The 16,285-nt window shown below is 39.3% G+C and overlaps 1 protein-coding gene across 2 annotated transcripts in view; it reads right to left on the bottom strand.

Annotated features, from left to right (window-relative positions):
- dnah5l (dynein, axonemal, heavy chain 5 like) overlaps positions 1-16,285 on the bottom strand; it is a 123,631-nt gene that overhangs the window by 42,308 nt on the left and 65,038 nt on the right. For both annotated transcript variants that reach the window (XM_087309935.1, XM_087309934.1), the window contains exons 58-63: positions 7,668-8,332; positions 4,852-5,132; positions 4,554-4,769; positions 2,312-2,479; positions 2,072-2,176; positions 122-235 (exon numbers count right to left, since the gene is read on the bottom strand). In XM_087309935.1, coding sequence (XP_087166061.1) covers positions 122-235; positions 2,072-2,176; positions 2,312-2,479; positions 4,554-4,769; positions 4,852-5,132; positions 7,668-8,332 — 1,549 coding nt within the window. The remainder of the gene's footprint in view (positions 1-121; positions 236-2,071; positions 2,177-2,311; positions 2,480-4,553; positions 4,770-4,851; positions 5,133-7,667; positions 8,333-16,285) is intronic.

Genomic DNA, 16,285 nt, shown 5'->3' with positions numbered 1-16,285 from the left:
CATTAGCACATGCACAGTTTGCCTGTTTAGTTGATTTATGCATTATTTAAATCTTGCAGTGAACGTGCAGTGCAAGCTCTCATTAATTGTACTTTAAAGCCAAAAGGAAAGAATTTGAAACCTTTTCTCCACCAAGTCCATCTATAAGTGCCACGGCATTGGACATTTTCTTTTTGCATGCCTCGGCATCATCTAGCAGGTCCTGCTTTTCCTTCATGGCAGCGTCATACATCGCCTGTGTAAATGTGTGCATTTACATCCATTTAAGAGCTTTAAAGAACTTGAATTTCACAATTACAAATAAAAATTCAATCAACAGATGCTATATTTACTGTTTATATATATATATATATATATATATATATATATATATATATATATATATATACATATATATATATATATATATATATATATATATATATATATATATATATATATATATATATATATATATATATATATATATAGTTGAAGTCAGAATTATTAGCCCCCCTGAGTTATTAGATCCCCTGTTTATTTTTTCCCCAATTTTTGTTTAACAGATTTTTTTAACATCATTTCTAAACATAATAATTTTAATAACTCATTTCTATTAACTGATTTATTTTATTTATTTTATCTTGCCATGATGGTAGTAAATAATATTTGATTTAATATTTTTCAAGACACTTCTATACAGCTTAAAGTGACGTTTAAAGGTTTAACTAAGGTAATTAGGTTATCTAGGCAGGTTAGGGTAATTAGTAACAAGTTATTCTATAACGATGGTTTGTTCTGTAGACAGTCAGGAAAAAATTAGCTTAAAGAGGCTAATAATTTTGTCCTTCAAATGGTGTTTAAAAAATTAATTACTGCTTTTATTTTAGCTGAAATAAAACAAATAACACTTTCTCCAGAAGAAAAAAACATTATCAGACATACTGTGAAAATTTCCTTGCTCTGTTAAACATAATTCGGGAAATATTTAAAAAGGAAGAAAAAATTCAACGGGGGGCTAATAATTCTGAATTTACTTGTATATATATATATATAGTTACAGATGAACTATTACCCCCTGAATCATTATTTTCTTTCCAATTTCTGTTTAATGTAGAGCAGTTTTCAACACATTTTTAAACATAATAGTTTTAATACCTCATATCTATTAACTGATTTATTTTATCTTTGCCATGATGACAATAAATAATATTTGACTAGATATTTTTCAAGACACTTCTATACAGCTTAAAGTGACATTTAAAGGCTTAACTAGTTAACTAGGTTAATTGGGGTAACTATGCAGGTTAGGATAATTAGGCAAGTTACTGTATAACGATTTGTTCTGTAGACTATCGAAAAAAATCTAGCTTGAAGGGGCTAAAAATTTTAATCTTAAAATGCCTTTTAAAAAAAATAAAAGCTGCTTTTATTCTAGCTGAAATAAAACAAATAAGACTTTCTCCAGAAGAAAAATATTATCAGACATACTGTGGAAATTTCCTTGCTTCTTGGGAAAACATTTAAAAATGAAAAATAAAATTCAAAGGAGGGCTAATAATTCTGACTTCAACTGTATATAAATAAAATAAAAAATATGACTTATGAAACTGTCAATTGTTGTGGATTGAAAAGTCATGAAGATTATTAGTTTCTACATTTCTTTTTTTTAATAGAACTGGTTCTCGATTCCCAGCCCTTATTATATTTATGTGACCATTGAGCACAAAACCTTAAGTTGCACAAACAATATATGTGGCAATAGCCAAAAACATATTGTAGGGTCAAAACTAATGATTTTTATTTTGTGTCAAAAATCATAAGAATATTAAGTAAAGAATATTAAGATCACGCTTCATGGATGCATTTGTAAATGTTCTACTGTAAATATATTTAAAAAATTTAAAACTAAAATAGTAATATGCATTGCTTAAAGCATGTTGAAAGCAAATCTCTCAACAGCACTTCAGAATGCAGAATTTCAAATCTATTTTTTTTTTCTCAGCCAAACATTGTTCTATCCTAAAATCTATCAATTGAAAGCTTTTTTATTAATTCATTATTTATTGAAAAATTGACACCTATGCAACACCTGAGCATCGTCCAGTTCCTTCTGCTTAGCATCCAGTTGTTCCTGGGCTCTTGATAGTTCATCCTGTGCTACAGTCAAACGAGCCTCTTGAAGCTTCAAATTAGCCTGTCATACAAAACAACACATTTCAAGATTTTAACCATGACATGAAAAAGTATTTGTCAGCCTTGAGCACAAGAAACCTTTATTAAATACTTAATTACATATTACAGAATGACTTGTGCAGACTATGAATATGACCTTTAAGGGCAGAACTTCCTTATTGATGCCAAAGAATTCCACCATCGCTTCAGTCCAGGAACAGAGACCTGCCACATTACCACAGGTTCTTTTAGCTGTTTCTAGGTTATAGTCTTCCATCGCCAGATATGGAGAAAGCAGCTCAACCACCTCTTCTGTAATAGTGTCCTTTAAACAGAAATGTCAAGGAAAGTGTTATGCTTTTACACAGTGAGAATCTATTCTGCAGTCTAAACTCAATTATGAAACCAATAGTGACTAAAACTGTAATCGTTTTGACTGAAAATCAAAGGTTAGATGAGGTCAGATGGAGATTAGGATGTTTAATCTTTGCTTTATTTCTGTTCTACTGTTGAGTCCACTGAGATTGTGCTAACTATCTGACTTTGACTGCTGCTGTGTAGCTGTGTCACAGTGGCCTAAGGCTGCTCTAAACTTGGATCATTACCGGGACACCATAATCCTGTTTACAAAGTCTGAACAGATGCATGTTCCAGCAACCACTGACCCACAACCCAGAGGGCACTCCATCAGTGATAATGTGAATGGCAGAAAGTCTATATTAATAAAGTCCAGTGTATAAATATATATGTGGGGGTTTCCATTTGAACAGCTAAAGAGCTCAAATGGCCATCACCAAATAATCATGGAGATCCATGTAGATCAACTGTTCTAAATCAAAGGGCCTCAAAAGGTTTAGATAAATAAGACAATTAATAAGAATAACATGATCAAATTGAGGGGCATCACAGTGGTGCAGTGGGTAGCACAATTGCCTCATAGAAAAAAGGTCGCTGGTTTGAGCCTCGGCTGGGTCAGTTGGCTGAACCATGAGGCCAGTGTAGCTTCACACTAGAGGTCTGCATTCCGAATAAATTTCCGAATAAATCGCGGGAGCGGTCGGTAATGGGTTTAATTTGGGACGGGAGCGGGTTGTCTAGCAATATCGCGGATATTGCTATGCGAATGAGAGAGAGAGAGAGAGAGAGAGAGAGAGCTTTCCCAGATAGCAAAATACACTCGGGCCAGTTCCGGCTAGATTCTCGCCTGCCGGAGACTTACCACTCAGCCCGGCTCCGGCTGCCGGACTCCGGATGCTTGTGGACTCACTGCCCGATTTTGGCCCGAATCAATCGGGCCAGATGCGGCGGCCATAAGCGAGCCGACGCTGCCGCATCCGCGCCGGAATCGGCCCGAGAGTAATGTGCGCAGCGGCCCGGAGCTGGCGCGACTCAGTATTTATATACCTTTATATAAAACCTTTTGGTTTTACATTGGTACTTGATACATGGTATTACAAGCCTTTGAGTTGATATAATAGCAAACGCCTGTGTGTCTGCTTGGTGCTTGTGTGTGTGTTAGTGCGCGCGCGTATGAGAGAGAGAGATTTGTCTGTGTGTGTGTGCTTGGTGCTGTGTGTGTGTGTGTGTGTGTGTGATTATACAGACAGCTTGGCTGTCTGGACTGTATAGCTGGGGGATTTTCGGTTTTGTTCTCCCCCGCTCTTTAGAAAACGGGGCGGGTCGGGCAGCGGGACAATAAATTCTTAATATAAGCGGGAGCGGTGGGGTTCGGGCTAAAACTTGGCGGGTGCGGGCGGGAGCGGGATTCAAAATTTAGTCCCGCGCAGATCTCTACTTCACACCATATTTCTAATACATCCAAAATTGTCACCGACTCGGTCCCAGTCATTCCCCTCGCTGGCCAGCAGAGGCCGCCATCCCCGGACTTCTAAGCATTACATCATCCACCTAGACTGATTGTGCACACACCTGATCTGAATCATGTTAACGACCCACGCTCCCTATATAAGCCACACTCAAACCACAGTTCATTGCGAAGTCTTGTTCAGCCACGGCCAACATTTCTGAGCGTTATTCCCTGCCTGATCTTCTGTGCATTACCCTGGACTGTTTCTGACCCTGAGTTGTCTTCTGCCTGCCCACGACCCTCACTTGTTACACTGACTTTGAACCAAGCTGCCTGCCCACGACCTACGCCTGTTATAAGGACTCTGAACCACGCCGCCTGCCACTGATCTATGCCTGGTAAATCACTCTGTGTCTGTCAGCCACCAGCCCCACGATCTTTATTGAATGCTGTTGATGTGAGTTCGCACTTTAGTGCATGTTGGATGTTTGTGTTTGAACTGTGTCTAATAAATACTGCAAAATGGATCCCTCCGTGTCAGTCTCCACGTTACAAAAATAAAGGTTTGATTAGCATCACCGTGTTGCCTGACCTTGTTGAAGTTGAGCAGCATGCTAAGGAATCCAGAGTTATTCATCAGTTTAAGAGCTTCACCCCATGAAGGTTTCACACAGGGTCTCTCAGGGTCCATGGTGACCCCATCAACCCGCCGCTGGAACAGCAGCAGCACACAGTCCATGATCCGCATGATCAGATGTGGAGGCTTTCCTAGTTTACGTACTGTTGCGATATCTGCAGGCTTGATGGTCTAAAAACCACAGAGGAGATAAGATCAACTAAATGTAAGTCTTCAAGTCAGCATGAGATGCTATTCAGTGACCTCCATTTACCTTTAAAGCCGCCTCGGATGCTTCCAATGCTGGTTTGGCAGCCTCAAGTTTGGACTCCGCCACCTTCTTGTCCCCTTCAATCTCATCCACGATGGCCTGAGCTTTGTCCTTCACCTTCTGGACCTGGGCCTTCACCTTCTCTGCAGCTTGTGCCTTGGCTGTGACCTCCTGCAGAACTTCACCAGCTTTCTGTTTAGCCACCTCCAACACCTTCTCCTTCTCTCTCAGCTCCACACGAAGCTCATTTACTGACAGTTCAGCCTCCATGAGCCGCTCCAGACCTATAAATAAGATGTTAAAGTCTAGATTTAAACAGATACTTTAGTACCGCATCGCATCACAACACTATTGATACACATATATACACTTATTTAACAACATGCTTAGTTTACATTTCAACTTGCACATGCTGTAATATAGCTATACATACAATAGTGTGTATATAGAAATATTCCTGTTAATGGGCAGTTATAAGCAGATTGGGATTCAGCCAGGGTTATGTGTGTGTGTGTGTGTGCACATTGTCGTCTGTAGGAGGGTTATGTGTGTGTGTGTGTGCGCGGACGAGGGCAATATGTGTGTGTGTGTGTGTCTGTGAAAAGAGCAGAGTGTGACAAGCTAGGAGATCTCCTCGCCAGTTCTTGGAGTTTTTGCTCAATAAAATAGTTAGTCATCTGTATTTTCAAGTCCATCGTCTGTATTTACATTCAACCACTGGCAGCTAAAATCCACGCCTTACACTATCGAGCGTGTATGCACTGTGACTACTTCTATATTGTTGATTAGCTGCTGGGAATTTCACTCTGTCTCTCTCTGAAGTCAGTCAGTGTCAACCAATCGCAACAGACTGTCATTGGTCCAATCAGCGCAGATTATTTTCGCGCTAAGGAGGGGTTTGGGAACAAATGAATCACTGGACGATTCATACAGGAGTCGCTGGGATAATTAGGTAAAAATAGATGAAGATTATTAGACTATGAAAGTGTTTTTTGTCCTTGCATGCATATTAGACTGTTGTTGGAGACCTTTACAACCAAAATTTGACCCTATTTCATGTATAATATGGGCTCTTTAAATATCTCTTGGCTATCAGACAATCAGATACGAGAACCAGACAGAACTGTTGTATATATATTATATATATATATATATATATATATATATATATATATATATATATATATATATATATATATATATATATATATATATATATACTGGATCTACTAGGTATGTGTTTAAGTAATGTTGTATGTTAATGTTAATATGTTAATGTTTGTTTTATTTGATAAAGGTCTAATAAAGTTTCATAAAACAAAATTGATTATTGCCATTTAGCACATTTTGCAATGTTGATTTTATGCTCTAAATGGTAGCACCGGTGCTCCCAACTTCAAATATTTAGGAGCAGCAAAAAAAATTTAGGAGCACCAAAAAAAATTTAGGAGCACCTACCAAAAATGAATGAGCACCACTGCAAATGGTATTTTAAGGGATTTATTGTATTTTAAAACAACATCGATTAGGACTAACAAAAACCAGAAACAACTATCTAACTAATGCTGAGATGACATTGATATTTGTGTGCAATAATTCCAAAATTACTGTCTAATAATTATAGAATATTAATGATGATGAAAATGACAATAATAGTAACAATGAATTACATTTCTCATTATGATGTTGCCTTGAATGTGCTTGAATGTAGGTTATCTGCTATAAAAAGTCTGTTACTTTATGAAAAATAAATGTATGGTTTGCATCAAACAAAATGAAGCATTGCAGTAAGAATATTTACTTTGTACTGCTGTTTTTATATGCATGTCAATTTAATAAATAATAGTTTTGCTACAAAACAAACTAAAGATTATAATACATAATTCAATTCAATGCTGAAAGCTGCAAAACAGTCATCAGTAAATAAATAGAAAAAATAATATACACCACAAGAAAGAATAGACAAAAGAAAGTAAGTCTTACTTCTATCACTTTTTAAAAGTTTTGGTTTCAGTTTGTGTCAATTTAAATGTTTAGTCTGAGCTGATCTTCATTTTTCTGTGTTTGTGGAAAAGCAGGCGAGTCAGCCGACCCAATTTATGAGCAGGTTGAGCAGGATTCTTGCGATGACCACCGGCGCAATACTGCTCTTTGTTATAAACCGCAGTTTCATTGTAAACTTAGTAAAGGCGAGCTTCTTTGGCGATGATATGTACAGTATTAGATTTGACTTTTAGCGGACATTTGCGCTGAACATGCAGTAAAACGCAACGCATCGAGATTCGGGTGCCTTCTCCGAAAACACGTACTTGATTGATCTCAGCTGGCGGATCAATATTCACCACGTCATGATCGCTCTCATCTGCGCCTTAACTTTAGGTGGGGTTTGCAAACCTGTGTGCTTTAAGTTTTCACTCTTCAGCCGTTTGCATTTCCCGTGGTCATAAAAGCTCCTTCCCTGTCACCTGACCATACCATGAGTGAATGACAGCTAATATGAACCAATATAGTGGCAGGGAAGTGCAATTCAGCACGGTTTTAGACAAAATCATAACAGGTCTCACTATAACCATTACATGCAGTTGCACTAATGCTCTCATATATATTACGAGGTCGCATTGATTAATTTTCGGGCGCATATGCGACCAAAATGTTCGCAATTTCAAGCCCTGAATATCATCAAGAGCTTTCAGAGCAAAACCAAAATTACATTTTACTCAAACAAGTTACTATAAAATACAAAAAACAAAAACTCAAAAATTCTTAATCTAATGTGGTAATAAAACGTAATTTTAGCTGTAAAAAATACAATTGCAAACCTGTGTTCATTCGTTCAGCGAGCACCCCCACGTTTTCAATCTTTTCCGTGTAAATCATCTGGTAACCCTTAATAAATGTCAAGTAGGATTTGGGCGTCACATAGGTCTGACGTCTGAAGCGCTGGAAGTACTCTGTGCAGATCTCAGCTACCATGTCTTGGAACGTTCCCATTGTTTGCACCACACTCCTCTTCACCTCGTCTGAGCAGCGCAGTGAATAGTTGGAGAGGAAGTGCTGAGCCACGGCTACCAAAGCATCTCGTGGCCATCGCTGGAACCAGTCCACAGTACACCCAGAGATGAGGCCGGGGAACTTCAGGGCACGCAAACGCAACTTCTCGCCAACTGGAGAAAAGCAAAGAGCCACATGCAGGTTACTGCGTACTCTGGATAGAAAGTAGTTGTAGAGGTTGTCGATGGTGGGTGGGCAGCGTGGGAGATCCTTCTTCATGGCTGGAATAAGACTTTGGGTGATCTCATCCACCTCGTCTCGGGCAAACAGGTTTGAGACTTCACCAGATGCCAGAACGTTGTTCATGTACTCCAGAAATGCTTCATCTTTGATGTCATTGTCGGTGAAGATGAAGGTCACGCCCTTTCCTTCCAAACCTGCAATTCTGTACAGGGCTTTCAGGTCCTCAATTAGATTGCTCACATTGTAGGTTCTGTAAGGGAAGAAATAAAATTAGGTGATAATTAATTTAAGGTGATAAATTCCATCACCTTTCTGATTATAAAAAAAAAAAACATATCCAACAATATAAAGAATCAATACTACATCTTAAAGGGTCACGAAACACCAAAACAAATTTTTTAAGCTGTTGACAGTCATATATGTGTCCCACGCTGCTAAAAACACTAATAGGACACACATATTTCACAAAAAAGTGAAAATTGGTTGTTTTTGCATTATTTCGAGCAGTAACGTTCTTCCGGTTAGAGACAAATTTTTGTGTGTATTCCGGCGTGTAGACTGAGGCCCCGTTTACACTAATGCATTTTCGTTTTAAAACGCATAAGTTTGCTACGGATACACCATCCGTCCACACTACGCCGGAGTTCTCGAGCGCCGAAAACAGAGTGCTTTGAAAACGCTAGAGAGGCCGTTTTCATTCTGAAACGCTGCTGCTCCATCTTGTGGATGAGGAAAAACGGAGACATCTGAAAACATAGATGCTGAGATTCGCTACCTGATTGGGGCTTTTGTGTCATTGCGTATCCTTCCCTTATTTGTCAAGCCTATATCACATGACTATAACACATGGCTTTAACGCTACCGGAAAACAGTACTGTAAACAAAAACATGGGCACAGAAATGGGAGCGTTGTTTGCACTATTGTCTGTTTTAGGCGCCATTGTGCAATTATTTACTTGTTACGTTTAGTAACAACTCGACCTCGTCGTCTGTCCACAAAAATAACTCTCTTGCTTTCTTTGCCATCTCGTTTAATGTTCAACCGGCGTTTGTTAACTAACAATAACCAAATGCCGAGCGAGACGCATGGTTTCTGTTTATACTAGAACGCGCATGCCCAGAGTGCGCAAATGGTCTTGTGATATACGTTTTTGGTGGCGTAGTGTGGACGGAGATATCTTCAGAGACGCTAGGTAAAACGCTAGTGTGGACGCGGATCGTTTTTGATCTAAAACGCCGTTTTAAAACTAAAACGCACTAGTGTAAACGGGGCCTGAATGTATGTCCCTGGGAGTACTTTGTGACGTCTCTGAGTGTGCAGCATTAATTCATGAGAAAGACATGGTTCAAATCAATCAGTGCGCTCTATTGTCTATGAGGTGCAACTTCATTAATATGCATGAAGCTTCAAGGACTGTTTTACTTGTTACAGTCTTCAGACGGCAGAGAGACGCCACATTGTGTTGCCAAAACAAGTGGAAGAAGAAGAATTGTTTGGAGACATGCGTCGTCAGTGTTGCGTTTATAAATGTGTTTTGTTTTCATTTTCGCTATGAGAGTGTAGCTGGACTTACATGTGGATTACAGTGCACGCAACACATGCGGCAGAAATACGTTTGTACGGAACTTTTACTCAAGAGCTTTTCGCATCTAGAAATGGTGAAATCCGCATTTGCCCATCGTCTCCTTTTAATAAAGACGTGGTTCCAGTTGCTGTTGATTGTTCTATCTCTACAGATTTGGCAAGTGAGCGATCAGTGGTCTTTGTTTGTTTATTCAGATAGCAAAGTTCGTATCGTCAGCAGTACTCTTTCAGTGTTTAAAGACAGACCTTAGTCAAAATGATTTCCAAGTTGCTAAGCTTACAGTACTTTAATATCACTACAATATTATGGACTTACAGATCCGCTGTAAATGCTGCTCTCCGAGTGTAAACATGTAAACACTGAAATCAAACTGTTATCGTTGTGTAGAATTTTGTGACAGGATAGTTTATACACACAGCTTTCTGACGCTACCTACAGAGTACATCTAAGATACCGAGAAATGGAGAGTTTTTTTTTCCACCCATTTAAAGTGCCTTATCAAACATTCAATTAAAACTAGACTTTTCTAGCAGTTCCTTGCATGCAATGTCACAATTGTCACAGGGGGCACGCACAAAATGTTCCTGAATAAAAGTGCCACCATTAAATAATTTGGCAAATAATTCAATTACTGACATCCATGTAAACAGTCACTGTCTTTCTTCCCTGCGTCTGTGTTTGTTTTGCCTCTGTGAAAATCAGTGCATGCCTAAACGGAAACTCCCATTTATATGCAAATTTTTACGCACCTTCCCTCTTTCCCTCCCCCGACACTCCCACCTAAACAGAGCTGGACACACCTACTTTCCTGACTTTTTCCAAACTAGAGGTGTGAAAACACCCTGCTAAGGGTTTCATGGCCATTTAGGAAACTACAAGGTATTTCTTAGTATTCATCCCAAACATATTGCAAGAATATGCAACTATAAAAATGAATCCAGGGTATAGTAATGAACAATGAAACAATTTAAATAGAAAATATCTAAAAATAAATAAATAAAATAAAAATACTTTAGTCTAATAAACCTTTTGTGAGATTGCTATATATATATATATATATATATATATATATATATATATATATATATATATATATATATATATATATATATATTGTTACGTTGAGAGACGTAGTTTAAAGTTATTTTTGTTTATATTGTCAAATGTCTTTTTTCCCTGTTTTTCTTTTGTTACCTTGACTCCTCCCCTCCTGAGTTTCAAGCAGGTTGCTGATTACTTCCCACAGCTGTGTGCACTTACTATGGAGACGTGAGAGGGGATAAAAACACAGGCCAAACACTTGGATGCTGAGAAAGGAGCTAGAGAGGAACCTTTCTCCAGAGCACTAGCTGGGTTTCAGTTGAATGATAGCTGTTGACAACTGTTGAACTGTTGTGATTTGAGATTCAATTTGTGTATGATTGGTACTTGTTCTGTGTTGTGGCTAAGAGCAGTACCACAGTTTAAACTTTGATTTCTTTCTTTTGCTTTTTCCCCCAGGAAGCAGTAAGGAGGTGGACGGCCATTGCTTTTTGTTGGACTTTTTCTCCTGTTTTGAGGTCAGTCAGGGAGTCAGTGTAGTTTTGTTGTTGATTTTCATCATTGTTTTCTAGTAGTTTATTTAGAGGCTTTACTCCAAGACAGAACCCTGTTTTGTTTGTTATTTTGGCTTTAGTCCACTCCTGAAGCTAGAGCTTCCTTAACATTGTGTGTTTGGTTTTGTAAATAAACTTTTGGAACTTTACTCTTTGTTGTTGTGTTGTGACTGGTCCCAGTTTAGTGCTCTTTTTAAATTAATATTGTTGCGTCCATTGTATTTTTCCCCTAGACTTGTGTAAGACGTAACATATTATTGGGGGCTCGTTCACTAAAAAATTTTTTGGACCAATATTTGGTTGTTGCAGTAGTTTATCTGGATTGGTGAATCTCCCATTATCACACCTATTTGTATTCTTGTATCTTGCATACGGTGTTGAGTAGAACGCTTTGGCTGCTTTTTTTTTGGTGTGGAAGAGTGTGTGTATGGACACATAATGGAATTTGATTTGACAGAATTTACACTTGCTCCATCTACAGATGTTTTTAATCGATGCAGAAAAAAAGATCTGTTACTGATTGCTGATTTCTTTAATATTTCAGTGACTCGAGAAACTACCAAGCAATTGATAAAAGAGGAGCTGTATAATGAGCTAATCGCTGCAGGTATTTTGCCAGATGAATCACAGGCAAATGTTTTTGATGAAGGGGGAGATGAGGGTGAAATCTCTGCTTCAGAAGCTGTGTTGTCTGCTGAATCCCCATTAGATCCTATGATTGCTGTTAAATTGAAAGAGCTTGAGTTGGAGTTAAAAAAACAAGAACGTGAGCTCCAGTTAGTGCATCTGCATACAATTAAAGTTGAAGCTGACCGAGACATTAAGTTGAAAATGCTTGAGTTAGAAGCTTTACGCATTAAGCCTATTCCTCGCCCCCGTACTAGAGCTCCCTCTACACCAATGCTGAGTAGTTCACAGTTGCAGTCTAGCACTGTTAATTTTGATTCAGGTAATGATACCCAAGCCAATTTTGATGTTGTGAAGTATGTTAAGCTTGTTCCACCTTTTAGAGAAGCAGAGGTAGACTCTTATTTTACTGCCTTTGAACGTATTGCTACAAAGCTGGGATGGCCAAAAGATATGTGGGGGTTGCTTTTGCAATGCAATTTAGTAGGTAAAGCACAAGAAGTATGTTCGTCACTTTCTATTGAACAGTCTCTTGATTATGAGATTGTAAAAGCAGCTGTGTTGAGAGCTTATGAATTGGTGCCAGAAGCATATAGGCAACGCTTTCGAACATTAATGAAATCAGCCAGACAGACATATGTAGAGTTTGCACGAGAAAAGAAGGCTCTTTTTGAAAAATGGTGTCTTTCTAGTAAGGTTACAAACCTTGAGGAATTGCAAGAGCTCTTTTTATTGGAGGAATTTAAAAATAGTGCACCTGAATCACTTGTGGTTCATCTGAATGAGCAGAAAGTGAGTACACTCTCTGAAGCAGCTGTGGTAGCTGATGAATTTGTGTTGACCCATAAGACTGTTTTTTCATCTTCACGTCAGTCTAGGCGGCAGTTCTTTGATCCTGAATCAGGGAAAGAGGTCTCTAACAATGTAAGAGATATACCAGAGAAAGGCCGTAAAACTGAAGTGAAGCGTTCTGGTAACAAGCGTGTTTGTTTCTACTGCCTTGATTCAAATCATCTGATTTCCGATTGTAAAGCCTGGAAGCAGAAGAACGCTACTGCAAAATCTAAGGGTGTGGCTTTTGCTCAATCAGTATCAGTTCCTGATACCAGTTCCATCTTAAATACAGGTTATGAACCTTTCCTTTTCAATGGCACTGTTTCCCTTAGCAAAGACTCTATTGGCAAATCCATCTTAATTCTGAGAGATACTGGAGCCTCGCAATCATTTATTCTAGCTGATGCTTTGCCATTTTCACCAGAAACGTATGCCGGAACTGATGTGTTAGTCAGAGGTATCGAATTGGGATGTGTAAAAGTTCCATTGCATACAGTTCATCTAAAGTCTGATTTGGTTACAGGCACCATTCCTCTTGGAGTACGAGCTGAACTGCCTGTGGAAGGAGTAAGCCTTATCCTGGGGAATGACTTGGCGGGTGGTAAAGTTTTCCCTTGTCCAATTGTTGTGGATAAACCAGATATGTCACTTGAATCTGATGTTGCTATCCAGTACCCTTCTGCATTTCCTGCTTGTGTAGTGACTCGAGCACAGAGCCAAAAATGGAAGGAAGTCATAGACTTGGCTGACTCATTCCTCAATCCCACAGTTGAATCTATGGAATGTTCATTGATTAAACCTGAGTCTGTGTCTAATGATTTGCTGAACTCTGATTCTAAGGTGGAGACATTAAAAATGGATAAAGAACACTTGACTGCATCTCAGAGGTCTGATCCATCTCTTAAGTCCTGTGTGGAAGCTGCCATCGAACCAGGCGAGCAGTGTGATGCACGTATCTTTTTCATGTGGGAAGATGATGTTTTAATGCGTCGCTGGAAGGATCGTGATGTGGATGATGCTTTAGCAATCTATCAGGTTGTTCTGCCCTCTACTTACCGATCTTTTGTGTTGCAGCTTGCCCACGAGCATCCTCTTTCTGGACATCTTGGTGTTAACAAGACCTTCAAACGCATTTCTCGATATTTCTTTTGGCCAGGACTTAAATCAAGTGTGTCAAATTGCAGGAAAACCTAACCAAACCATCCCATCTGCTCCGCTACATCCAATTCCAGCCGTGGGGGAACCATTTGAACGACTGATTCTGGATTGTGTTGGCCCCCTACCAAAGTCGAAGTTTACTGGACCATATACTGTCGAAAAGAAGCTGAGTGAAACCAATTATATCATCTCTACACCAGACCGTAGAAAGAAAACTAGAGTGTGTCACATAAATATGTTGAAATCCTACATCGTAAGTGACACTGCACAAGAACCACTTAACCCTGGCACCTTAACTACAGTTCCTACAGTGTTGACTGCAGCATACTTTTCCCCAGAGGATGATCTGATTGTGAATGAGGACCGAATGTCAGCTATGCGATTGAATAATTCTGCTATACTTGCTAACTTGGACTACCAACTTGATTACTTGCCCCAGCACCAGCGTTCAAGTATAGTGGAGCTCATAAACGAGTATCCCAATCTGTTCTCTGATGTTCCAAGTCAAACCACCATACTCATGCATGACATTGATGTAGGTGAATTTCTACCCATCAAGCAAAATCCCTATCGTGTCAATCCTTTCAAACGAGATGTGATGAGGAGGGAAGTTGACTACTTGTTACAGCATGGTTTTGCAACTCCCAGCCAGAGCCCTTGGAGCTCTCCATGTTTACTTGTCCCCAAGGCTGATTTATCTTTCCGCTTTTGCACTGACTACCGGAAGGTAAATAATATCACCAAACCAGATTCCTTCCCGCTACCTCGGATGGAGGACTGTGTGGACCGGGTTGGCTCTGCTTGCTATGTCACCAAGCTTGACTTGTTGAAAGGTTATTGGCAGGTGCCGTTGACACCTCGAGCTTCAGAGATATCTGCTTTTGTCACTCCTGACAATTTCCTCCAGTATTCTGTGATGGCCTTTGGAATGCGTAACGCACCTGCAACCTTCCAGCGTTTAATGCAGCGTGTATTGTCAGAAGTTGCCAACTGTGAAGTTTACTTAGATGATGTGGTGGTCTATTCAGACGAGTGGGAAGATCATCTAAACACCCTTGACCAAGTTTTTACAAAGTTGTCTGATGCTTCATTGACTTTAAACTTGGTGAAATGTGAGTTTGCAAAGGCTGTAGTTACTTACCTTGGAAAACAGGTGGGCCAAGGACAAGTAAAGCCAGTTGAAGGAAAAGTTGCTGCCATACTTGATTTTCCTGTCCCCACCAACAAACGAGAGCTAAGAAGATTCTTGGGTATGGTTGGCTACTACAGAAGTTTTTGCAAAAACTTTGCTTCTGTAGTTGCTCCACTGACAGACCTCCTCAGCACTTCTAAAAAGTTCATTTGGGATGTGGGCTGTGTTAATGCATTTAATGCTGCAAAAGACCTTTTGTGCCATGCTCCTGTGCTGTCTGCTCCAAATTTCACCCTTCCATTCAAGTTGCAGGTGGATGCAAGTAATTCTGGAGTAGGAGCTGTACTTCTCCAAGAAGACCCCACTGGTGTAGAACATCCTGTGAGTTTCTTCTCCAAGAAATTGACAAAATGTCAACAGCGCTACAGTACCATTGAAAAGGAAACTCTAGCCTTGCTGTTGGGTTTGCAACACTTTGAGGTCTACTTGGGTGGTAGTTGTAATCCAGTCGTGGTGTATACTGATCATAACCCCTTAGTATTCTTATCCAGAATGCGTAATTCAAACCAACGACTAATGCGGTGGGCGTTAATTGTTCAGGAATACAATTTGGATATTAAACATTGGAAAGGAGCCAAAAATGTTGTTGCTGATGCTCTTTCTAGAGTATATAGTGTAGACCAGTAGGACAATGTCACAAGTAGCTGGTTCATAGGTTTACAAACAATTATAAAAATATATATGTTTTTTTTTGTTGTTGTTGGAATTGTTTGTAACTTATGGGTGGGAGTGTTACGTTGAGAGACGTAGTTTAAAGTTATTTTTGTTTATATTGTCAAATGTCTTTTTTCCCTGTTTTTCTTTTGTTACCTTGACTCCTCCCCTCCTGAGTTTCAAGCAGGTTGCTGATTACTTCCCACAGCTGTGTGCACTTACTATGGAGACGTGAGAGGGGATAAAAACACAGGCCAAACACTTGGATGCTGAGAAAGGAGCTAGAGAGGAACCTTTCTCCAGAGCACTAGCTGGGTTTCAGTTGAATGATAGCTGTTGACAACTGTTGAACTGTTGTGATTTGAGATTCAATTTGTGTATGATTGGTACTTGTTCTGTGTTGTGGCTAAGAGCAGTACCACAGTTTAAACTTTGATTTCTTTCTTTTGCTTTTTCCCCCAGGAAGCAGTAAGGAGGTGGACGGCCATTGCTTTTTGTTGGACTTTTTCTCCTGTTTTGAGGTCAGTCAGGGAGTCAGTGTAGTTTTGTTGTTGATT

Source organism: Danio rerio, chromosome 24 (assembly GCF_052040795.2).
Source record: "Danio rerio strain M-AB ecotype USA chromosome 24, GRCz13ab, whole genome shotgun sequence".
In the NCBI taxonomy this organism is placed as follows: domain Eukaryota; kingdom Metazoa; phylum Chordata; class Actinopteri; order Cypriniformes; family Danionidae; genus Danio; species Danio rerio.
The sequence above is the reverse complement of the archived record's forward strand: the minus strand, read 5'-3'. Positions and strand labels throughout refer to the sequence as shown.